The following is a 26,249-nucleotide window of genomic DNA, read 5'->3' as shown; positions in this document are numbered from 1 at the left end:
ATTTTAAATGGGTTATGTAAGCATTGACTGTTGTGATTGCTTTTTATATGAATAGCCCCCGTCTTTGATCAGTGAAAGCGAAGGGCAGTCAGGAAAGAAGTCCTTTCCTGATTTGCCTCCTAATCCCCACGGATCTCTGAAGCGGGCGGACTGACTGGTGTAGGCGTTTCGATGAGGGCGTTTGTCTCCCTTTGAGTTCTGTCTGCACTCTGCTGCTGCTCGAGCGAGCAAAGTCCCAACGGCTTCAGAACATGGATGACTTACAAATGGGTTCGGAAATAAATATGTTATGACCTGGGGAAAACTTGACTTGGAGGAAAGCTGACTTGCATCTTCGCTGGCTGTTAATGTAGTCGGAGCTACACAGGCTGTTTGTACGGGGGGGTTGTAGCATTTTATTAAAGGATGCATAATTTTTAGTGTTTTTTTTTTTTTTTGAGAAATACCTAAAATGGTGATAATTATCTCATTCAGCTCAAGTCAATTCAAGGTGAAACTCCACCCCAGTTTTAACTCTGTCGGAGCCTCTAACATCTTTTTTTAAACCTGATATTCATTTATCCACTAGGGTAAAATACTTACTGATCAGAGCATGTGACTTAATATTTCCAAACAATGTCATCCAACAGACAAAATATGTGCAAATTCTGGGTTTTTGAAAGATTAAAATGAATACAAATAAATGCAAAATAACAAATTGAGGTGGAAGAAACGTTTCCATATACTTGTTTTTTTTTTCATATATAGACCTTATGAAACACATTTTCATACAGTAGAAAATATAAATGTCAAAAGAGGGTAAAGCACTTCCAATAACAATATATAGTTCTTACTCTTCTTTACCTCCAAGTTATACAACGGGTTCAGCAGATAGAAAATAAAATCAGAACAAAGAAACGTGTATTTTTTACATTCATCTGAGTAAATGCAGCTAATTATTACCCACCTCTGCCTCTATGTGGCTTGTAAACTGCAAACTAGATTATTGCTTAAGCTTGACGTATGTGACTAATACTCCACCTGAGTGTCTCTGTAGCTCCACCAGAGTTAGTATAATTAATGTCCTCCATGCCCACACCTGTCAGTTTTGGTGCACAGCTCCGCCTTGACATATTTGCAGCTGTACCACACTCTGTCCATTTTCAGATGATCCTTCAACACCCGCAAACTTTAACAGATCATTTTGGATGAAAGTTGAAAGATTTGTTTTAGCATGGCTCTTTTTTTTTGTATCAGTACAGCAGATTTAAAAAAAAAATAAAAAAAAAAAGCTGCTTAGCTTTTCCATGTGTGCAGGTGCTTCAGTGCCCTATAGTAATTTTTCAGCTGGGGTTATACATTTGATTTGCCAGTTAAAATTGACTGTTGACGTGTTCCTGCAGCTGGTAGCTACAGAAACAGGACAGTTGTGGTATGTTGGATTATCTGCGCTCAGAGCCAAGCAGTCAGCACAGGGAGAAATCAACCGAGAGCGCCACTTGTCCTTGGGAACACAACCCGGTACGAGCAAGTGAAGCAAAGAGGCGAAGGAGATGGTGTCTAATTTTGCTCAGAGAGAATCCAACACAACACGGGGGCAGGTAATGAATAATCGTCTGCTCTTGCGTGATGCTACATTGTGTGTTGTTATTTGTCTGGCTCATTCGAATGGCTGGAGGATTGGTGGACGGCAATGAGATGAATTACATTAAGAAAATGACTCGGAAATACAGCATTCCTCTGCTCCCGCTTTGAAGAGGGGATGCGGGGTGGGGGACACATGTTGTCCCTTTCTGGGTCACCGTCTGGACTGCGGTGCTGTCGGCTCCGTCTGACGTTCTTCCAGCAAGGATTATAATGTGGTCCAGTGGGCCATGCTCAAATTTCAGGACGTGATGGTGCCAGCCTTTTCTGTTCGGAAGTTTATTGTCTGTGGACCTGAAGTCGGCCCACATTACGTCTCCCGAGACGATACCCCGACACACTTACCAGGACAGCTCCTCCTCCTATCTGAGGCTCCATATACCTCCCCCAGGAGACGCATGGATGAGCAAGCTTATTCTCCTCGTGGGGTGTTCCCCATGCATGACTGATGTTTAGATTAATATCCTCGACTGACTTCTGCTCAGCTGTGAGGAGACAAGCAGGCCTATCAGAGGCCGGCCGCCCCCGCAGGAGCTGATTGATTTTCGCACTGTTCTGACAAAACATAAACCCGAAACGCAGCAAATACTTTATTTGTCGCCCATGTAGAAGCTGCAGCCTCAGGTCCAGCTGTTCACACATGTGGTTAGAAAACAGCTCTCTCTCCCTCTGTCTCTCTCTCTGTCTCTCTCTCTCTATAGCCGAACAGAGCGTCCTGGAAAAACAGACAAAACTGCATTTAAAGCACAATTTGAGCATTGAAGCTTATGTAGCAAATTGGTAAGCCATACACAAATGTTAAGCAAGCACTACGTAAAAAGATTAATTATTTCAAAACAATAAAACAAATGATAAAACATTTTTTGTTGAAGCAAACTGATGTCCATAAAAGCAACTTTCTTTCCCCCCCTGCATTTTAGGACCTTGGACTTTGCAGTGCAGCACAGCCTTTTTGAACCCAGAGGAATCTACAATACAAATGTCGTAGGAAAATGGTAATATCGCCCCCTGGTGGTGCATCAAAATCCCCTGTACTGGTCTCTAGTCTCTACAATCCAAAGAACAATTTTTGTCCTCGGTCCAGCTACTTGTTTAGAGCCGCAACGTGACCTTTTGAAAAAAGATGACTTATAGTTTTAATGAGCATCTACTGCAGGAAATAAGTTTCATGGTCTCAAAGAACAACTGTTTTATTTACATCTATGGGTCGTAAATAAAGAAGTGATAAAAACTAAAAGAGAATGACTACATAAAAAAAAAAAAAGTATTTCTAAAAGCATGTTGCTGGTAATTCTGTTGTGGAACTTAAATGCAATTATTCCATGAAAAAAATGGCTAAAATCTGCATTTGTTACAATAAATATATTTAAAAATATTATCTGGTTCTTTATTATTTTTAACACTGTTATTAAGAGCCATTGTGAAAAGTTCAAAGAGCCACTTGTGGCTCCCCAAGTGACCCCCCATAGGATAGTTCATTTAATAGAGGTATATAAAATATTAAACAGTAAAACACTTAAATAATAACAAATAATAGTAATACAACTTTAAGTCATATTTTGGCTTATCAATATGACAAAATCCCTAATGGGTATTACGTTTAGACTGCAATATCCTCTCTGAGTTCTCTGTTTTCTATTTAAAAAAAAAAAACAAAAAAAAAACTACCAGAACCTTTAAAAATTAATTACAAATGCTCTCAAATCTCTCTAAAAAAAAAAAATACCTGTGTGTGTAGCTGGAGGCTACACACACAGTTTCTGCTCCCAATCCACCTGTTCATCCTCACCTCTCTCTGTTTCAAGCTAATTGGCCTCTTTCAACCAGACCAAAAGGGTCGTGATTTGCCTAAGTTGCTCCTGTCGGTTCTTTTCTTGTCTGAGGATCAGCTCACTTTTTTTAATTTTTTTTTTTTATCCCTCAGGATTACATGCTACAAGGCCAATCTGATCTCCGGTCCTCTCTCTTTGCTCGCCTTCAGATCCTGAAACAGCAGCCTGGACTTTAATGATAGCCACAGTAATTTCCCTCATGGGATGGGGAAGTACTTACAACCTTTTAAATGCTGAGTGTTGCCCTGCGTTTACTTCCTTGCAGTCACACCTCTCAGTTTTTACGTCCCGTCGTCGTTTTCCACCCCAAACTTTAATGTATTTTATTGACGTTTCATGCAATATGCTAACACAAAAAAAGTAGGGTAGAATGGTGAAGTGGAAGCAAAAGAACAGATGGTTCACTGAGCTTTAAATTTTTTTTAAGTGCATTTGCATTCGCCCCCTTTATAGTGACAACCTCTAAAACAAGCTACACCTATAAAGACCTATAGCTGTAACGGGATCGCAAATGGATACCGAAAACGCATTGAGCATGACTTTCAGGTTTGTTTGTTTTTTAAATAATAATAAAAAGAAAAACAATTGCTGTCATACAGGTGTTGTGCTACTATTCAATCACGGCTCATGCGTACTTTTCTTATAACTCTCCCTAACGGGGCCTTTCTGAGCACATTCGCTGAATTATGTAAGAGAGTAATTATCTCTTGCTGTCAGGTTCGTTAACGTTGTGAGGCAAGCTGTGAGAAAACAGAGAGATGCTACGTACGTGTCACAGTACAAATCAAACCCTGATGCTACAGTGCTCCATCACCGTCCAGGCTGTAACGTTTTCTTTTCAAACATCGACACAGACGTCCGTACCTTCAATGTTGGACCTAATTTCAAACAGCATGTACCGCACACACCCTGCATTGATGAGGCAACGTTAGTTTGTGGTCGTTTGAAAAGAAGTAGCCTGCCAAAGTCAGAACGCTTTCTCATTTAGAATATCTTTTTTTTTTTCCCCCATCAGCCTGTGCTAGCCCAGTCCCTGTACCATTGTCTGACATGTTCTATCTCCCCTCGCATGCTTGAAAATGTTTGTGGTCTAATGCATTCCTAACAAATGACTGTTCTGCATTACTCACCACTAGGAAAAAGCTCACTGCAGAGCATGGTCCAAGGACACCAACTTACAGAGCTCTTTCTCTCTCTCTCTGTCTCTCTCTCTCTCTGTCTCGATTGTCCTTTTGCATTTTCCACTTTACTTCTACCAGTGCTGCCCTTATTTCCTCTTGTAATTAATAAGCTTCTTTTTAAAAAGTGAAGAGACTTTTATCCATATTATCCATATGTGCCGCCAGGATGAACCTGGACGATGAAGGCAGCGACGCGGAAAGGGAGAGACTGCTGAATGAGGGAAGGGTGCCGGCCAGTGAAGACACAGCAACTCAGCTGAAACACTCGGCAAAAACAATTCCACAGACACTGCAGCTCCTGTAAATGCTGTCAGGCGTTTACGCATTTTCTGTTCATGCCTCAAGTTTTCACTGATCTCATAAAATGCTGTAATATGAAACTGTTTTTAAAAGTAATTCTTTAACTTAATCTTACAGATTTTATGATGTGCTTTTTGACCATTATTGTAAGTATTTTTTAATTATTATTATTGTGGTAACACTTTATTTGAAGGGGTGAGCATAAGACTGATATGACAGTCATAAACATGACATAACACCTGTTATGAACATAACAAAGCCTTTATGAATGTTTATGACTGTTGTCATGAAGTGTCATTCAGTAAATAATGACACTTTTAATGCAAAGTTGCTCTAAAAGTTGCATTGAAAGTCCATGAAAAATGCCAACTTTGCATTAAATTATCATAATTTACAAAATAATGCAAAGTTGGCACTTTTAATGCAACTTTTAGAACAATTGTGCATTAAAAGTGTCATTATTTACCGAATGATAGTTCATGACAACTGTCATAAACATTCATAAAGACTTCTTTATGTTTATGACAGTGTCATGTCAGTCTTATGCACACTCCATCAAATAAAGTGTTACCATTATTATTATTGCTTGATAAGATAAACAGGTGAATGAGCTGTGAGTCTGCTGGTAGCCATGGTGATGGCAGACTTCAGCCAAAAGCGCTGAGGATATCCTACTGGTTCAGCATCTTGAACATGGAGAACTCTGCTTTATGGACACACATCCTGCTGTGAAAGGCTTGTAGATGTGGCTCCTAATGTTTTTCATTCTTGTTTGAGGGGAACAAAATAATGGAAGATGGTGTTCCTTCTATTAACTGTTAAGAGAATGGCTGCACACACATTCACAGCAGCCTTTCTTGCTCCAGGGAAAGAATGTATTTTTGGGGCTTCATTCAGTACAACGTGGGGCTTATATTATTTTCCTTTAAGATAAAGATAACTTCTGATGGTGCAGGATGATAAGTGACTTTTTCATGAAGGAACCGGTTGCCATCGGTTTAGCAACAGCACAGAGCTCAGCTGCATGAAGCAACCGTGGCTGTTTCCCACGAATGTTTGTCCCTTGGATAACAGGATGTGCTGCAGACAACCGTAAGTACAACAAGTAAAGCAATACTTTGTTTTTGACGGTCTCCATAGTGATGTCTGTACTAGTGAGCCAGCCACTGGCATCCTTCTTTCCAGTAATCAAAGCAGTGGATCTGCAGCCAAATCTATAACCTGGCACTGTGGTGTTTATCTGAGTTACCACCAAATTCAGTAACAAGAGGATTGGTGTCAGAATAAATACTGTTTACCACAGAGAATAAACAACAACTCCTGTACAGATTGTCAACCATTTTATGTCACAGAGGTTTATGGCTAATTTCCTTCAATACTTGGACTTTAAGGAACCTTATGTCTGATGTTGCATGCCTTCAAAGTTATGTTTAACATTCTGTAATATAATGGAAGAAACTGCTTAAATCAGTATATTTCATATAGGATGAATACAATTTAATTTTTTCATACCAAATGTCAAATAAATTAATTTTCTTCTTACTTATCATTGGTATTTAATCAAAAAAGCTGCTCGTTCCAGTGATGTTGTCCGAGTTTGTCCAATATTCACCACTTTCAAATCAAGTAAAAATTTATGAATACCGAAACAAGTGCAAATGTCCCTCTGCGCTCTCTAAGCAAACAGAAAAAAACAGAAGGACAGGAAAACTATTTTGTGGCATAATTGAAACGATTCTGCAAAGCAAAGTGCACTAAAATTACTCACGACATAAAAAGGCTCGCTGCCCCAGGCATAACAGATGTTTGATGGCAATTGTTACCATCAAGCAAGGCAACAGTTCGTTTTACATCAGGTGATTTCCTCTCCTAAAAGAAATTGTCAGCTCACAGCAACATTTTATTTGTGTTATATTGTCAGGTGTCAACCTTTATTTTATTATCTAAAAACATTAAGGTGTGCCGAAAAACAAAAACAGAAGAAATGTCAGAAGGCAAAAAATATTGTTTCACAACTCTAACCTATGTTACTATCAGGGGGGAAAAAAACAGCACCTTTGTCCCCAGAAGCTTAACACATTTGATTTTAAAAAGAATTTTAACTGTACTGTATATTTGGTAGTGGGTGTAACTTTTTTAGATGTGACTCACAATGCATCTGCAAAATCAGACGTTGGTTATATAGTGCTAGTATTATTTCGCTGGAAGGTCCCTACATAAAATGTCTATTCGATCTAGAGACGTCTCTGTGGTTTAGAATGACTTTGTCAACGTGATAAAGTCATTTGCTCTAACAGATTCAAGAAAGTGAAAATTTCCTCATTCCCAATGAACGCACCACTTACATATACCACATAGGGCGGTGTTGATTTATCCAGTTATGTCCTAAGCGTTGACTTGCAGGTAGTTTTGACGCAAAGGCAGTGGTTTACCTCGGCAGGTGTAAGCCTTAACATATCCCCACAACTGTTAATAATGAATCCGAAAAGACGCTTTTATGAATAGCAATTGTAGAATCGTGACTTTCAGTGACAATTTAATGCAGCCTGCGAAACTAAAAACCGGGTGAAGCGATAACAAGCGGCACCTCTTCAGCAGCTCAGTGGGGCTCCGAAGCTAGGCTAGCTACCTGTGTGGTGTATTGGTGGTTACACATGCTAACGCAGCGTCCGGTAACCTGCTCCAAACATGACTCGTCTGTTGGTAGCTGGCGACCAGCGTTTTCATTACCTTGAGATGAGCCCGACGAGTTAACCTGTTTGGAGTAACGTGAGAAACGAGAGAGAGGCTTGCTCCACATTAAACACCAGCGACGGGTAGCCTTGACAACAGCTTCCTCCTGTCGCTAACCGAAGTTCCTCCTCCGCCTGCGGATGAGGTAGTTTAGCGGGCTAGCTATCTGAAATCCACCCAGGAGGTGAGTACATGTCTACTACGGAGTGAACCACAAGGAAATCCCGCTGTACATGTTTCGCCAAGAAGTCAGTGTGACGTCTTTTATCCCATCTTGTTCGTATCTATTCCAACCCGAAAAGAGGAACATGTCCCGGTACAACATATACAGCCTGCTGGACTGGATTTACGGCGGGGTGGACCCGAAGTTTGAGGGCAACGGGGGGCCCGAGTGCGCAGCCTTCCTCCCTGTCCAGCAGCGCATCGTGGAGAGCCTGGCCATCCTCCTCATCTCGCTGCTGGAGGTCGGCGTTGCACTGAAGAAGATAAACTTTGCAAAGGAGTTCAGGGTTGTCGGCGGGGACTGCGTGAAGCCGAAGAAGGACAGTCTGGGCAAGAACCTGTTGCTGGTCTCTCTTTGCATGACTTTTGGAATAGAAGTCGGGTTCAAGTTTGCGACTAAGACTGTGATTTATCTTCTGAATCCCTGCCATATAATCACCATGACTCAGGTAGGCATGAGCTGGTCGTGATGCGTGTTTACATTTGAGAACTGTTCAACGAGTGTGTCTGAAGACTTTTGTTATTGAAGTATTGAATTGAGTAGTGATGGTCCAGCCTCAGCCGGTGTAAACTGTAATGGAGGAACACTTTAGGTTTCATTTTTACAAGCAGCAATTACTTCCTGGATGTGGGTTTCTCAAACGTGAACTTCTTCTGTTGTGTTGTTGTTGCATTCCTCAGCCAGTCCTCAGAATCTGACTTGTTAGTGACAGGTCAAAGAGTCCTGACCTCTGTCCAGAGCATTTTGATTTCTTTTATGTAGCATTGTAAGTAGGAAAGAATTGAAATTGGCAGATTGTTGCTCAAAGAAAACCTCTGTATCAGCCATAAATAAAAGCCTTTGGTGGATTTCAAATTGTTTTATGCTTGCTGTGTTTGTTGTACTATTATATATTTACCAAATAAAATTGGCAAATATATAATAGTAAAGGCAAATGTTCATGCAAGTTTAGGGTGGAATGAGGAGAATATAAGAATTTGGCCCGATGTTAATACAGCTGTTATGACCAATAACCAATATTTTCCAATATAAAATATTCCTCCATATTTTTGACACTGTTAAATAAATTAAATAACAATTGTTTTCAACCTAAAAACACATCAACCACATATTTTTGCACTATTTCTGAGATTCTTTTTTAATCTTTCATATTTTTTATTTGGTTCAAAACAACTGCATGTGGTAGAGGTTCTCTCTCTTTTTTTCTTCTGATTTTTCCACGTTGTACTTCTGGGAATAGAAAAAACGTGAATTGGCAGGTGGCACCAAGGAAAACCCCAAATCAGCATATGCCAGGAAAGACTTGATCAGTGATTTTTATTATATTAATTCGCTGTTTTAGTGAATTATTTAAGTGGCATGGCCTCATCTATTCAGTTTTGGTTAACCAGTTACCTCCCTTGGATAGGTTTCACAAATATGGAATTTATTTCAGCATGCATAATTTGAAAATGAAGCCTCCAACCTTGTAAAATATTTCAATTGCATGACCTTGACCTTGACTGTAGTATCTCCAATCTCTACCAAAGTATTGTTGAAATCGGAGATTCTCCAGAGATCGGAATCATCCGGTTTTTCTTGTGATCTCCGAGTGAAATACTGCAAAAACATCAATGAAATCCGATCAAGGTTGTGGATATGTCGTTTTGATGCAGGATCATTTGATTAAACCTTTGCTAAAGAATCTAAAGCCCTTTGGAGCCTGGTAAAATCTAATTGGTGCAAACTATATCGCTGTAGCCGCCGTCTTGTCTGTGATGTAAAGCTGGAGCTGGGATGCTGTGAGCCCTGGAGGCGTCCAACCAGAACTGGGTGTGGTCTGATTGAGTCCCAGATAGCGATTTATTACTGAGAGGGCGATGTGGAAAGACATGGTTGCATCTCCTTAAAGAAGCAGTGCAGGATGGAGTCATTTTCCGTAGGTTTGATCAGCTTTACCGGTTGCAGCACGTTTTCCTCCACATCCTGTCCTGGATCCTGTTCTCGTGTTGAAATGAAATACAGAGGGATGAGTAATGTTGTTGATGCGGTGCCAGCACAGTTGCCGCTGCCCACTCATGATTTACAGGGTATGTGATGAAAAATTGACTTATGGTAGGAAAAAAACAAACAAACAAAAAAAAAAACGCCATCAATGTTTGACGGACAAGGTCAGCAGGGTTGTTTCTGAGAAGGAAACTGCACAAAGGAGTTTGTTTAAATAAGTCATAAGTGTCGTGTTACCACAAAGCTGTTGCTTCCCCAGCTGGATGAGTATTTTGTAGTTATTTGCAGAGTCAACAGTTCATTAGTTGGACTCCTTCAGAGGATGACTGGAATGAGATTAAAGGCGTGATGTGTTTTGAGCAGGATAAGGACTTTTATTGTGTTTGTTCCATCCAGGCTGGCTAACGTCAGTGTTGAGGACCACAGAATCAGATGTGTATTTTTACGGGCTGCATGTCTCCTGCAGTACTGACGCTTCCTCATATCCTAACGGGTGTGGCTCATCCATTTAAATCCCTTTCTGATCCTTTTCCATCACAAATGAAAACACCTCCATAGTAACAGCTGCTCTGGTCTCTTCAGGGCTCAGGGTGGTAGTTAGTCTTAAATATTGAGTGTTGAAGGATATTTTTATAGAATGAGAAATGTGGTAGTTAAGTTTTCCAATACGCATTGGGGGGCCTGTGGTTCTCACCATATTCTCCGGCGTTACAGAAAGTTTCTTGTCCGCTTTTCTTATTCTCGACCCATTTTCAGATGATGGATTGAGCATTGCTTAATGTAATGCTCAAAGCTTGAGTATTTATTTATTTTATTATTATTATTTCACTCTGTTTCAGACTTCACAACTTTATCCTTGATCAGCCTCGTGTGTTTCTTGGAGTGTGTGTCTTTTATTTGCACACCGCTCTGTGTTACAAGGTGTTCACGCATCCATAACATGTCTTAAAGTCTTCCAATTTTAAGAGTTAAAAATTCAGCTCAGAATACATGAATTTATATGTTTTCATGTATCTAAAATTAAGGCCTTAAAATGTATTAAATTCATTAAAAATGTATGTTGGGCTTAAATAAGTTAATCAAAGGTCTTAGATTTTGTTGTGACAGCGCTATTTACTGTCAAATATTCTACATAGTTTCTATATTTTTTCCCAGCAGGACTTTTCTCTCAGGCAAAAGTTTGAGTTGCACACAGACATCTTTTTTGGCAGAAGCTACAGCTAACAAGCTGCTAGTGCATCTTTTCCAGCTAGCCTATTTGTGATTATAAGTGCGAGGTCATTGCTAGTTAGGTGGACGGTGTTCGTCCTCACCACTGGCTCGCTCCCGTTGCCAACCCGTACGATGCTACGTTCACAGTGCAGAAAAAGCTCGCCACTGTTAAACCTGTAGAGGCCCATATGCAGTGTGAGACTCACTATGAAGTCAGAGGTTTAGTGGATTTTAAAGTTTTACCAGCTCTTAAATTTCAATCACAGCAATCTTAGACAGGTCTTGAAACGTCTTCAGCTGGAATTGGTGCAGAGATCATGTGCCAGGTTATCACATAAAGTCCTGTTGTCGTCACCAAATGTGGAAAAGGTCAAGATTCATATCAGCAAAAAGGACAAGGAAGCTTGAATAAAGTAGGAATGAGTTCAGTGTACAATAAGTGACATGCGTCCCCTCTGAGCATAACGTGGACGCCTGGTATGTGTGCCATCAGATTAGCAGTCACGGACTAGCTTATCAGTTAACTGTGGCACATTTTCACTGGAATTGGGTGGAGCTCCTTAGACAAATAAATTAGCAACAGAAATATTTGAATTTTGGATTTTGAACTCAGATTGTCAGCTAAACAAGGAGGTCAGACCTTCTTTCCAAAATTTCTTCAGGTGGAGGTTTTTTATTTTTTTATCACTGTGGAAGTGCAATCAACCACGTTCAGGTGTAAAGGTGAAAGAAAATTATGTGTTTTATGTCTAAATAACCTGAGTGCCTGTATCCCTGTGTACTAAATCTCCCCGGTAAACCTCCACTTAGATCACGTGAGAGTTTCCTGCAGAAATCAGGTGGGCTGATGGGAAATATTTTCACACACTGCAGGAAAAGATTCATCCTGCTGATCTGACCTCTGGATCAGCAGGATGATCCCGAGGTCATCCTGCTGATGACCTTTGTGTGGTGCCTTTGTATTGCACCACACAAAGGCTTTAGTGAACTTTTTTTTAATATAAATAAGAAAATAACGGTGAGTTACATAAGCTATGATACAGGAAATGAAGTAATATTGTATTTCTTTTGTTTTCTATTGAATTCAGAAGTGTGAGCTCTAGCAGAAAATTGGCTTTTCATTAGGGGTGGGCGTTTATCGGATCATTTATCGTGAAAAATTTCTTATCGTGATAAGAATTCCGATGTATCGTCGTCGCGATGAATTTCAGCTATTGACGGCAAATGAAAAAAACAAAACTGACGGTATGATCAGAAATGTTTTTGCTATTTTTATAATAGGATTAAATACGGTTAATGTGTGCAGTTTAGTGACATAAATCACTTTTTTAAGTAATTGACATCCTGAAGAAGCCTGTCTGAAATGGGAATATAGTTACATAAAAGAAAAAACAACAACTAATAAACAGTTTTTAATCATCTTTAATTATATAACTCTATATATTGCAATAAATTTCTAAGTCCATATCGCCAGTCCCAATTTTTCATGTTCTAGTCCTTTTAAAAGTGTGAAATTGTTCAAAATTAAGTCAGAAATAGCAAAGAAAATCGGGATTGCTGGATTTAAAACAAAATGCATTTAAGGATTCACAATTAACATAAGATTTTGCAATTTATTTCCAGTAAAGATATCACCAAGATGCAGGCAGTGTCAGTCTCATTGGCCATGTTTACGGTATCAACGGTATCAGCTGTAACGTTAACAGCCAGCTGAGTGGATTGTTGACTCAGTTGTTCAGATAAGGCTGGAAGGACATGGCTCTCCTTGTTGGAATAGGAGGGGGAAACAAAAAACAAAAAAAAAAACGTATCTACGCTGAGATATGCCAATCTACAAACTGATAGTCTTTGGTAAATAACTTTACTCCACTTTTAAAGGTCGGCAGCAGTGAGGAAACAATTAATTTTGTCTCTGAAATGATATTCAGGCAGCTGAAGAGTTGTTAGTGCAAATGTGGCATTTAAACGTCTACTTCGCCAACAACCAGTGCAGCTCAGGTCGCCTTCAAGGACTCTGGGACTCTCCATCCGTGACTTTGACTAACCGTTGCCCTCGCGGCTCGCTCTTACCTGGAACCTGCACATAGAAGATCCCGTTTAATTTGAGCCAGGACTCAGACGGAGAGCAACACAGGACAAAAAGAGAGGACGGGTTGTGTCATGTTTCAGTCTGGTGCGCCTTGAGATGAGATTGTATTTCATTTCCAGAAGGAAGAAGAAGAAAAAAACCCCATTAGATTTATTTGTTTGTTTTTTAATAGTGCAGCTGCAGCAGCAACCCGCTTGATTTGACTATCATAAATGCATTCATGCTCATAGCCTTATTGTATAATATTGCTGCAGGAGATGAGGAAGCTGGCTGAGATGCTGATCGGAGCACATGAATCTGGTGCTCATTTCTTGCTCCTCTTGAGGTGTGTGTTTTATTTTTTCATCGCGGTTTTAAACGCTAACTCTGTAGCTTCAAGTTCTTGTTTTTAAATTGTTAGACAGGGGCGATCAGATGTGTATTATTTTACAGAAAAACACTGGATTAACTTAAAAATATCACCTGATTTAAACAAAGAATCATAATTGTTTTTTGCACATGTGATACTGTGAATCAAGACAATTCAACTTTCAGACTAATTAGCAAACTGATTCCTCAGCATTAAGTTGTCAGTCGATTGATTTATTTATTGTTGTGACTATGTGACCTGAATGCTTCTCCAGCAGAAAGCAATTTTCTTGTGTGAATTTCCACCCAAAATTGGGCTGATTTATATAAATTGCATGAGCTAATATCAAAATGATTCTCCTGATACAGAGATATTGATTGTTGTATTTTTCCAGCCTCTCAGTTGTCGGAGAGAGAGAAAACAAAAAGCCCTGATTTCAGCAATCAAACTACTGTATAACCAGTATTTCTGTAATGGCAACTACACTTCATAATTTATGTAAAAGTACTTTAAACCTTGTTAAATGTTCCTGTTTTGAATACGTCAGTGACTCAGACTTTATTGACACAGAGGAGAGGAGGTATATCATCTAAATCAGGTGTCAAACTCAAGGCGCGTGGGCCAAATTCGGCCCGCCACAGCTTTTTATGTGGCCCTCTACGTTCTAGACTAAACACTCAGTGTGCTCATATTTTATGTTATCAATCAAATTGATGCAGTTTTTATCTATCTACTGCCAAATTATTTCAATCAGTTCCACCAGTTTCCTGAGGATTATCATGGAAATTCACGCTAACATCAACAAATCCCCATACTTTTTTGTGCTAATACATGATTGGGAGTTTATTGCAGATTTTTCTAATTTTCAAAAACTTTCTTACTTGTACTAAACAACTGCCTCAGCCTTAATTGATGTCAGATTGTAGTCCATTATATACAGCAAGTAATAAAAAGCCAAAATTTACCGTCATAAATAAGTACAAATATCTGCATATGTGTCTAAATTAGTACCACAAACACTTTGATTTTTATTGCAAAAAGTCTCAAAAAGAACTGCAAAATCCTGGAGGAACTGAAAAGATGTTCAATAATATTTAATTTTAAGAATTCATTGATATTTTAACAGCTTGTGAAGAAGTTTTATCAATGGATTCTGGCACGACCGGCCCTTTAAGAGCATTTGTGATCTTTATTTGGCCCCAAAACGACATCTCTGATATAAATAGTAACTGATTCACAAAGATTGCTCTCTACGGCCGAGTCAAAGTTAGAAGTTTGTAACGTTGACAGAGTTTTAGTGTATTTACTATGCAGTGTTTCCCTCAGTGAATTATAAGTCTGGCGGGCCACCAGGCTTTACTTGTGCCCCCATCAGACCTAGCATTATTAATTTATTTTTGTTTGTTTTTTTTTTAATAATGATTTAATTTTCTTTTAAAGACTTTCCAGTTGGTGTTCAGGTATTAATCTTCCAGTCTTCTAACTAGCCGCTGATGTTACATGTGGTATGAGAAAAGACTGGTTTTACTGGTGAGACCAGTTCTAAATGAGAGATCCTCGGGCGTTAACAAGACCTGAGTACATCTGCATCACACCCTGTCAGAAAAGAGGAAGGTCTGGCCAAAACATCTGACGCTTCTGCTGCACAGAGAGGATGTAGCCTTCTCACTTTTCAGATCTCATGACTTGAGACTGAAGCCGGTTCTGCGTCTCCTCACTCCCGTCTCGCCTCCCTTTGTAACAAAGTGTGAAGAATGTTCTGCTGGCCCAAGGCTAATGAGTGACTTCAGCTGGGCGTTACTGTAAAATATTTCACGTCGGTATTGTGTCTCGCCCGACACACACTCGCGCTGAACATGAGATGCTTGAAGTTGATCAGATTTGTTTCTGCACGCTCATTTTCCCCCTGGTCTGGAAATCATACGTTTCACAATGTGAACTGATTTCTGTCATGGTGAAACTGAAAAAGAACAGTTCTTCTTTTTGAATATGGTGAAAAATTGTTTTTTGGCAATTTTTACTGCAAACAGTGTCAGAACACTGTAGCCGACAGTTTTCAGGTGGTTTCTATTCAAAACTACAATTTGAAAAAAAATATTCAAATGGAAATTTTTTATTTACTTTTTTTTTTTTGCCATAGGAGGTGATTAGTTATTTATAGTGGGTCTTGTGGAAAAAAAAAACCTTTCATATCATCGTTATGTTTTGTGATGTACACCTTATTTAAGCCTTATGATCTTCTGAAAGGTAAAGAGAGAATAATAAGACATTTGGTGATTTTTTTTCTTAGTGGTACTTTATAGATAAACCTCTGAATTCATCACACATATAGAAATATTTAACTAAAATTAGAACACCTTTTGCTTTCCTCATAACCTGGCTTAAAAAATTTAATAACAGATGTCTCAACATCCCGAGGCAAATGCGAGACACATTATGCGTGGCTAAAAATTCTCCAATATGTTGCTTTTCTGTATCTAATTAAGTTCTGGGCACAAAGCAAACCAAATTGTTGCAACAAACCGCAAGTTACAAAGAGAAGATTGAGTGAGTACAACTGAAAATAATCTGCTGCTTGTTGCACTCGGCAAACCCGAAAAGAAAATGATCTTTTATTCATTGGCGTAAAGTAGAACTTTTATTAACATGAAGAACACGGGAACAAACTTACTTTTAAAATCGAAAACAAAGCCAAAGATGGAAATTAAGAAGCTATTTTCTAAGCCGGTTGATAAAAGTCGATGAACTTGGATCATAATGTTGTGTGATCATCTTTCACCATAAAGATTGCTCAAGTACCATTTCTGCTGTTCAAGGCCTTACAGAAGTCTGGGGTTAACGCCAAAAAGCCTCCCTTCTCTTGTCGTGTTTTAACTAAATTGTTTAGATTTAGCTAGGGTAAACATATGCATATTTAAGAATTTAAGTAATTTCTTTACAGTTCAATAATTGGTCTTTTTTTTTTATTTGCAAGAAAGTCTGTTTCTGAATTTTGGAAAGAGAAGTTCTTTCCCACTGAAAAGAATGTGCTAATTATGCAATACATTGCACGCATCTGCATTTTTCTTTTTTCTGTTAAGATCTTACACAAGTCAAATGTTTCCTTCCTTTCTTTCTAAGAGTTACAATCTCAGTGCCTAGAACCAAATTAAATCAATTTAGCTAGCGTCTCGTCCAAAACTAAAAGGATGCTGCTGCTGTGAATGAGCAGAGTAGTTTGAAGCCTTTTATTTCCTCCTTTGAGATCATCTTAACAAGGCGTCACATGGTGCTTTCTTATTTATCTCAGTCTGTCTCCACAGACGTCCCTTAGCTTCCTACTGTTGTTATGGAAACACGCCGTTTGCATGTTCTCCGGGCAACGCTAAAACCTGCCTGTGTACCTTTGTCTTCCCTTTGATGCTGAACTTAAAAGATGCATCCAATCTGCTACTCGTACAGACCAGACAGGAGAGGCTGTGAACCGTGCAGCCGTGGTGATACCACACACGTTCCACTTTATGTTGTAGCTTTTAAACATGGCCGCTTGGTGTAAAACTGCCTCTAACAGGGTGAAGAAGGATGTTATCGTCTTTCTCATTTGCACTTTTACACCGTTTTCTGTTTTACAGTTACTGACTGGGGTTACTAGATCTTTTACACTAATCACCTACACATTCTCAGTTGTGTAGGTGATTAGACAATGAAATTTGTGACAATGACGGATGTCAGTTTGCTCATGTCAGCATTTTCGGTGTTTTAAATGAAAAAACATTAAGTCGTTTTTGTCTCTTTTTTTTGTTTTGTTTTGTTTTTTGGCTCTGTCCCTTTAAGATGCTGCGCTATGTGTACAGTCTGCAGTCACGTGACTCCGCCCCATCCGGTCTGTGACGAGAAGAAGCAAAACAGACGTTGAGAAAACGGCGGACATGTCAAACGTTGAAGCGGCGGTGGTACAGCTGGGAGGGAAAATGCATCAGTTCGGCAAAGCAGTGGTCGCATTAACCGAATATTTTCCATCTTTGTTTTTTTTAAATGGTAACTGAAGGACATCCGTGTTATCATCCATTTATCAATATCGAGGCAACCTGCTCTATATGTATATTAAAGGGGTGCACAGATAAATCGGCCCCAATGTCCTTAGTTTTGGGAGTTCAAACACCAAATATACCTTAATGTCCATTAATCTACACAGTTGAAGCCGTTTTTGTACAATTGCATTTAAGCTAACAGAATCTCAGCTGTTGGGGCTTTTCAGCCAATCAGCACCAAGGAAAATGAATGAACTGGTTGCTTTAGAAATGCCAGAGCAATAGCTAGTAAAGTAGCATAGTTAAAATATATATATATTGGTAAATAAAATGTTAATTGCAATTAAAATACACAATATTCAATACTAATATCACAGTGCCATGTTATCCTAATATGTTGTACCACGAAAGCTAAACTTCTGGTTGTGAAATTATTTGTTCACCGGGAACAAAATAGGAACAAAAATGGGATAAATCTTGAGGTGACTTGACCTTTGACCCACAGCAGCAGCTACAGCTACACAAACATAAAGCCACTGACCTCAAAGTAGGTCATTAGATTATTATCTAAAAATATCTCATCAGTACGTGTCGATTTTATTCTTAAAAGATAAAAATAAATATCCCACAGCCGTTTCTTTTGAGCTGTAGTAACAGGCCGGCGATGCCTCTATGGAAATGAGATGGCAACTGTTTCCTGTCATGTATTTATTGTCTCACTGAGAGGTAGGTGTAAAAGTAGCAGTCGTTATCATTATCATATCGGCAAGGCTGAAGCCAGGATCCACAAAGCAGTAAGACACCGACTCGATTCAATCGACCCGGCACACAAACATACACACCGTCCGACGGCAAATATTAACACAAAGCAGGCTACTCTGCAGCTGCTCTGCAGCCTTCATCACCAGGCAGGTTGCCGAGTCAAATATCTAGAAGAGGATTTTAAAATCCAAGTGATGAATGTGTCAAATTAACACTTTCACCTTACAGATAAAGACGTACGGCACTTCTCTAAAAACCACTGTGCAGCAGTCTGGGTTGTCGCTGTTTGTCTCAGCCTAAAAACTTTTTATTTTCATTGATTGGAGGCCTCGTTAAAATCTCTTACTGTATATTTGCTTGCAGCGCTAAGAGCAGGAAGCTCTTAACGCATTCAAGCGGCTCCTTATGACCGTCTGAGCTGAATGTGATGTCGGGTGGTTTTCAATCTCACTTTGTGGTTTCTCCAACAGATCTTCCTGCTGGCCTGCCCGCCGTGTAAAACAGCGATGATTGTGTTTCGGTGAGTGTGTTTACCCTCTTCCGTGTAGTCCGCCAAAAGTTTTTAAGAACTAAGAGAGAAAGGAAAAGCCCCATGGCTGAGATTCCTGTATTATGTCATCCACTCGCATTACAAACGTGCCAGTGGGGACTTCTAGCTGTAAAAGCGTGAATGTACTTCTCATTTCCATCCTGAAGGCATCGTCATTATCGCCGATTGTTATGACCTGTAAGCTTCGCTGGAGTGTGCCGGCTTCTTCCGGAGATTTACTGCAACGCTTTGGTTTGGGGTTTATAGTCTCTCCTTTAAACCTCCTCTGGTCAGAGAGGTTAATTATTCATGAGAAGGTTTTAGCCGGCGGGGAAGACAGTGTGGAATTTACTCTGAAATAAATCCTAGCCGGGTCACTCTGTAATTCAGCAGAGGGAACAATCGCAGTGAGTGGTCGGCCAATATGAGTGTGCACTCTTGAAATGGGAGGAAAAACATGAAATATTGCCCCATTCAAAAAAAAAAAAAAACTCGGCTGTTGAAAAGAAAATGCAACAACTTTATTTCCTTTAAACTTTCTTGGAGGCGGCGTGGTATTTGTATGGCAGTGGCCACCTCTGCTGTAAATGTAAAGAGAGTGCTTCTCAACTGGTTTTTGATTAGATGTCCTACATTTTGCGCAACTTCTTCATCATAAAATACATTAGTAATACGATTTAATCAAACTACACTGCCTCGTAAAAGTACTCACATTCCTCAAACGTGGCAAACTCACACTTCAACGTATTTTTGAAAGAGCACTTGTCCATTAAAAAGGGGCTAAATGCAAATTTGTGGCATTCAAATTTGCGCTTGAAAATCCTGTGGTTTTCACAACCCGGTTAGTTTTTATTACATGAAATCCCAGAAAAATACATTGAAGTTCAAGAATTGGAAATTCCTTTGTAAAGAATAGCAGCTGCCCAGAGAATAACAATAAATCCTGCGTTCATATAGATTCGGCAGAAACAGATTGAAAGCATACCTGCGAATAAAGCGCCGCATAGTTGGTGTGCTAGACTCCGTTCCCCGGGGGATTTAAGCCATTGATCTTTGAATTCCCAAAGACGGCGACTCGCCAAATGACTTCTCCAGGGCGACGTCGCTCTCACACGGTCGCTTCAGGGAACGGCCCCATTTGCATGCGCAGCAAAATCCCTGACCTCTGACCTTATTCTGAACAAGAAGCGAATTCCATGTCACTTTTAGCGTCTTGGGTTTAAAGTGACACCGGATCAGAAAGGACAAAGAAAAGAGTAAGCATTTACCTTTCTGTCGGAAGTTGAAAACCCTTACTCAAGTTCATGACCAAACCAGTCTGCATATATAGAATCTAGTGATGTGGTTAATCTCGGATCTGTGGCTAGTGTCCAGTAAGATGTTTTTGGCGCTTTGACCTGCTGCTAGCTTTGTATTTTTGCTTCCATTTAAAGAACTTTTTACAGTTCCAGTTTGGGTGTCTTTAGCTGGACAGTAAAATGTAACAAAATGAACAAGAAGGTTAATTAAAATGTTTGCTAATAACCTAATTGGACAATAACTAGCATCAAATCTATGAATATTTGAACCTACAGCGCTATGGTCTTCACTAGACTGTAACTGCTGGACAAAGCTACACAGAATTTGTCTAATTATTCACACATGATATTAAAAATAAAAGGGTGTGAGATTATCCTCCATAAATGTAGATTATCCTCCATAAATGTAGATTATCCTCCATAAATGTAGATTATCCTCCATAAATGTAGTTCGTGACGCAGGTTTTGGTTACGTCACAAACACACATTCCTTCATTATTTAGCGCAAGGAAATGGTGTATTTAAATTAGAATGAAGTGGCTTTTTAAAAAACAAAAATAGAAAGTGAGGAGGCTGCTCAGACTGACAGCTGGGTGTATTAGAAGTGACAGTCCCACAGCACTTCTGTTTTCCCAATGACCTTATCTGTCACAACAGTTATTTTGGCTCATTGGACAAAAAGAGCAGTTTGTGTGTCGGACATGTCGGGGCTGTGGTTTGACACGACCTCCTGGCCTTCAAGACTGTGTAGGGCGGCTGATGAATAAAGTGTGGTTAAAGAAGAATCAGTGTGTTTTCCCCCCAAAGGCTGAACTACTGGAAATCCAGGTTACAGGAGGAAGAGCTGCAGAGGTTAGGGGATGCTTGATGTTTCCTGCCAGCAGCTTTTCTGGATGTTTTTTTTATTTTTTTTTACAAAGACTCATCAGAAATGGCTCTAGATAAAAACAACTTGCTGCTCTATCAGTTTTCACTTTCTGCTCTTTAACGCCACTTTTCTTCTGCATCTTTTCAGACTGCATATTCACATGCTGAATGGAGCGCTGCTGGGTTTAGTGTTCCCTATAGTCAACACCAGGCTAGTAAGTACATAAGTATTATTTATTTATTTATTTTTTATCTCTACCAGTTTTATTGTCACCCCTACTTTCTGTTTGGCAAAATGTATCGGAAGTAACTGATTTAGCGGCAAAAGCAAATGAGGTGGATTGCCAGGATGTTGCCCAGAAATAGAGCTGTTAGCATGCTATGACGGTCATTAGACTGTTACAGCACAAAAGTCTTCAGTCAAAGGTCACAGCGTCTCTTTGAACGTGCTCGTATGATATGAGTTACAACATTTAATGTTGCTTTGGAATAAATAAAGTCTCTCTGATTCTTATAGTTGCTCTTCAAAATGGGAACAACCAGAGAACATGCCAGTTTAAGTCAGGGAATGACATGAAGAGCACAACTACATGCCTAAACTTGAACATAGTATTGTTTGAACAATCTTTTTAATAAATACCCTAAAATCTAGGATGAATAGTCAAAGTTTAGTATGGTAAATAAATAACTAGCTATTTAGTTTTAAAAAAACATCCTTCAACACCTTTACTGCTTCTATACATGAGCCAAAGTGAACCAGCCCTCACTTCAGCTAATAAGGGCTGCCTCTGTTGCTTTCTGAGAAATGAAACTTTGAACAGCTTAAACTCTGACTCATACCCCTAGAAAATCTACTGTTAATATCAGATGCAAATATGTGTTTTTGTCTTTCTCAACTGTAAGTTTTTATCAGGTTCCCAAACAGGAAAGAACGGCTGCAGCAGACTGCTTTGCATTCTGTTTTACCATGAAGGTGTTATCTTATCTGATCTGGTCACCGGCTCTGAAGCGCGAGGAGCAAACGTCGAAAATGATATATACGATGCATTTTACCTCACTAATGTCTGAAAAAGCAAAAACATTGGGCACTTTGAGAAGTACGCCAATAATGTCAGAGAGAGAGACATTGACGTGATTGATGTTTCTGTTTGCTCCTCAGCTGCCGTTTGAGATGGAGATCTACTACATCCAACATTCCATGATGTACTGGGTGCCTGTTTACCTCATGAGGAAAGGAGGTACGTGGCAGTGATGTGGTCTCTACACAGGCCCACATCCCCAAGTTAAGGCGGCACAATGACTTGCACCTTTGTTGATGATGCCGCAGTTTGCTGTTGTGACTTTGCGCACACAGGTTCCGGTTTACGTCACTGCCGTGTTTGTTGTAAACAAGCATCTGATGGCACCCTGTTGACCCAGTGGTTTATACCACACTCTTTAATATTTTGCGTATTGCTTCCCTCTGTTGGGGAAAAAAAAAAGAGGTTTTTGTTTCTCCTGTCGTTATAGCAACAGGGTGCAGAGATATTATGCGCATCAGGAACTGCAGTGCAGAAATTGATCGTGTCTCATCTTTGGGTTTGAAGCAAATAAGCAGACCTTGAGGAAAAATCCATAGTTTTACTGGAAGACATGCAGTAGGTTTAGATTTTATTCACAACATTGTGTTGATCTGGATAAAACGCAAAGCAGCAAGCAGGATGTCAAAGGGCAACATTCAGCCAGACAGAAGGCTGGAGAACATCATCTGGTTTGTACCACAGTGATACCAACACTCAGTATTCATTCTTGGCGTCTCATCGAAAGCCAAACATAGAAAATTTCATCTGTAACGTTGATAGAGTGAGAGTTCTTCCTGTGGCACCTGAAAATTCTGCCAAAGAGAAAACGGGAAAAACCAGTGTGAAGCACACAGACACACCAGCCGGCTCCTCGATGCTGCAGCAGCAGGATGTCTAACAGGTGGCCGGGGTCGCCGATCGAGACGCATATCATGCACCTGCTCTCTGCTTAACCTTCAAACTGTGTGAGATTTTTCACCGGCAGCTCTTGTCTCTCTTGCAGGTGTGTACCAGCCTGAGCCTCTGGGGAACATGTGGTGGGCGCTGCTCTCCACTGGCATCCTGTTTCTCTACCACATCATCTTCCTGCAGCCCCTTGGCCTGGTAAGACAGAGCCCTCTAGAGGCGCTCGGGTGGTACTTCACTCTGCGGCCTGCGTGTTTTCTTCCATCACTAGAGTCAAGAGGAAAGCCGCAAATTGTGGAAACACAAAAGCGGATTAGGTTCAAAACAGTTTGGTGATGAGTAATTCTGGAAGTTCTGAAGAGAAATTATAGTTGATTTAGGTGTATTTACAGAGTAAAATCTGTTAAATTTGTAGCAGTATGATAGATTTGCAAAGAAGAAGAGAAATAAAGATGGTTCTTCTGAAGCAAACGTTAGACTTCTTCCCTCAATCAGTGCAATGTCAGTTGCTGAATTCAACCTATTTCCTACTTTACTGAGAAGAGAAATTAATGCAAAAAGAGCCGTAAATAATTTTCAGCTGAAATGATCTGAAAACTTATTAAAGTATAGAATAGAAATATCCTTTATTGATCCACAATGGGGACATTTCTATGCAACTGTAGGAACCAAAGGATTCGCATAAAGATAAAATATGAAAAAAAAAATTAAAATAAAATAAAAAATTAAGTACTGTACAGTAAGTGCAAGATTTCAATATATACCTGCACACTGGGTAGTTAAAATACTCCAGTCCAGAGGAATGTGCAACCAAGTTGTTTAAAGAAAAAAATTAAAACATGTTTTAACAAAAAATATAATAAATTATTATTTAGCAAATAATATTTTTTTATAATACAAATAAAAATGAATATGAAATTAAAAAATATATTAAGTAAATAAAAATATGTATATTTTTGAGGATTTCCAGCCAATCTGTCTGTTTTTTATCTTCTCATTCAGCTATGAAGCCAATTAAGCAATAAGAAAAAGAATCCAGAGAAAATCTGCAGCGCTAACAAGATGTGAAATCATTTGGCAGCCAAATGAGTTTCTGCAGACTAATGATAAGTTACGGACGACTTCCAGGCGGTGAACTCATCACTCATTCCATTTGCGGGGGAAAGGGGGCTTTTTGGAGCAGAAATCCAGAGGAAATTAATGATTCATAAAGATATGCACAGTTAAGTCGAGCATGACATTCGCCAGAGCCTCATCCAAGTGGATAATTCTTTTTTCTTTTTTTTTTAAATCACCATTAACATGAAAATTAGGTCTCACGCCCAGTTAACCTGTCCCCGCTCTCTCTCTCTCCCCCACGAAACCCCCCAGGCGACGGAGGTCAACCTGAACAACATGCTGTGTCCGGCCGTGTCTGATCCCTTCTACGGGCCGTGGTACCGGGTGTGGGCGACGGGCCACCAGACCGCTCTGACGCTGCTCCACGGGAAGCTCCTGACGTTCCTCTCTCAGCACAGCGGCTCCGCCTGCAGATACCTGCTGGACACGCTTCCACTGCGCAGCAAGAAGGTCGACTAGACGCCCCCCCTGACCCCCCGAGGCTTTGTTTTTGTTTTTTTTGTTTGTTTGTTTTCTTTTAATCTGCGTTTTCGGGAGTCTTTTAGCTCCATTGAGCCGAGGGGAAGCTTTTCAGGGGCCAATAAACCCACATGTCATTCTTGGTGGCTCAAATACATACTTGTGTGTACAGTTTCCATGCTGGTTGTTAAGCAGCTGGACATGCACTCACTGACAGGGTTTCCCCCAGAAAACTTGCTAAGCCCGGTGGCAGGGCAATCCACCAGCGGCCCGCCGTTTTTAAAGGTTTTATTGGCTCCTGTGGCCTTTATTTGATAGTTAATTGACAGGAAAGTTGGTAATGAGAGAGGGAGAAAGACATGTGGCAAAGGTCGCCAGGCCAGGAATCGAACCTGCAACGGGCTGTGCTTAACCCCTGCGCCACCACAGCATACCCCTTCTGTTTTTTGTGTTAAATTTTTTTTTAAAGTTGACAATTTATTGTGACTAGGTAACTGTATGCTCTTTGAAGGTATTATTGACGACACCTAAACACACAACTGTAGTCTTAAAAAATACAAACAAAAATATCATTAATTCACATTAGATAAAATTTTTTGTACTAATTTGTCATTACTTATTCAGACATTGATTTGGTCTTGGAACAAGTTATGTAATGCTGGTTACACTCAGCTCCTTAGGGCCCTCCTAGACCTGCAGGAGCCCCCATAAATATACTTGGGGTACAACATTTCTTGTATTAAGTTTTCCTTCAGTAATGTCTGCTGCTTGGTGCGGTGTTTTGCTGGTTGTGATTGGTTATTATTTATCCAAGCGAATGCAGTATTTGCGAGGAAAGCTGTTTGAAGACGACTAGTCTACGGTTGACTGGTTAACTTTATCAAATTGCAAGTGTAGACAAAGAGTCAAGCGCGTGCCAGAACTCGTATTGAGCGAGCTCGTGGGATATGTACGCCGCTCGTTACTCTGTCTTCGCAACGAGAACCTCAAAAAGCGCGACTATATGCGAAATTGTATCGGCGGCTTGCGTTGCGCTTGCGCGAACCGCCTACCTTGGTACAGCGTTGTCTGAAAATGGGCCCCGACAGAGCTCCTTCCAGGTGGCGCGCGCCATTTGCAAAACTCCTGAAGGCGCATGACCACCAGACGCCATGACAGTGCGCGATGCCAACACGACGTCGCGCCCAGCTTAATGTCGCTGTCACTAGTGTGTTAGAAGCTCATCTGAAATAAACAAACTAGCGACGTAGGCGGGGCAAGTAAAGCCAAGCTGCCGCCGTGCTTGTAATGGCGGGAGCTGGGGGAAACCTTGTGATACAGTTTTCATCCTGCTGCCTTTTTTTTTTATTTTTTTGTAAATGTAACGTCGACGTTGAGTACCTGAATGGTCCCACCTGTCTGTGGCGCAGGTGGGACCATTCGGGTACTCAGCAGGTGGGAGGCGCTGCTTTCAGTCCTGAATGAGTTTAGTTATGCTAACTCTCATTTTACCGAGTCGTTTTTATTTGTCTCAAGTGCGCTTTGAAGCATATTTTACATGTGGTTTGTTGTTAAAGTCATTGCTCGTTTAATAGCGCGTGGATGTGAATGTTCTCTTCTGTTTTTTATGAATGAAGAAAAAAAAACCGTATGTGATCAGGATAGGAAATAATTTTTGTAAGTGGCTTTTATCTTTCAGTTTCCAGCCTGTTCAATGCATTCCAGTTATGA

General features: G+C 40.1%; 1 protein-coding gene across 2 annotated transcripts; it reads left to right on the top strand.

The window, feature by feature from the left end:
* The first annotated feature begins 7,326 nt into the window (after positions 1-7,326).
* tmem164 (transmembrane protein 164) lies at positions 7,327-24,695 on the top strand. Of its 2 annotated transcripts, XM_007545882.2 has the most exons (7): positions 7,327-7,853; positions 7,972-8,340; positions 18,771-18,820; positions 21,143-21,209; positions 22,154-22,232; positions 23,059-23,159; positions 24,333-24,695. In XM_007545882.2, the coding sequence occupies exons 2-7, from the start codon at positions 7,978-7,980 to the stop codon at positions 24,537-24,539; spliced, it is 867 nt and encodes a 288-aa protein (XP_007545944.1). In that variant the 5' UTR covers positions 7,327-7,853; positions 7,972-7,977; the 3' UTR covers positions 24,540-24,695. The 2 variants fall into 2 exon arrangements, with proteins under 2 accessions (XP_007545944.1, XP_007545943.1); XM_007545881.2 differs by having other exon boundaries at positions 7,329-8,340.
* Positions 24,696-26,249: the final 1,554 nt, after the last annotated feature.

The sequence above is a fragment of the Poecilia formosa genome, unplaced genomic scaffold (assembly GCF_000485575.1).
Source record: "Poecilia formosa unplaced genomic scaffold, Poecilia_formosa-5.1.2 Scaffold14, whole genome shotgun sequence".
Classification (NCBI taxonomy): Eukaryota; Metazoa; Chordata; class Actinopteri; order Cyprinodontiformes; family Poeciliidae; genus Poecilia; species Poecilia formosa.
The sequence above is the reverse complement of the archived record's forward strand: the minus strand, read 5'-3'. Positions and strand labels throughout refer to the sequence as shown.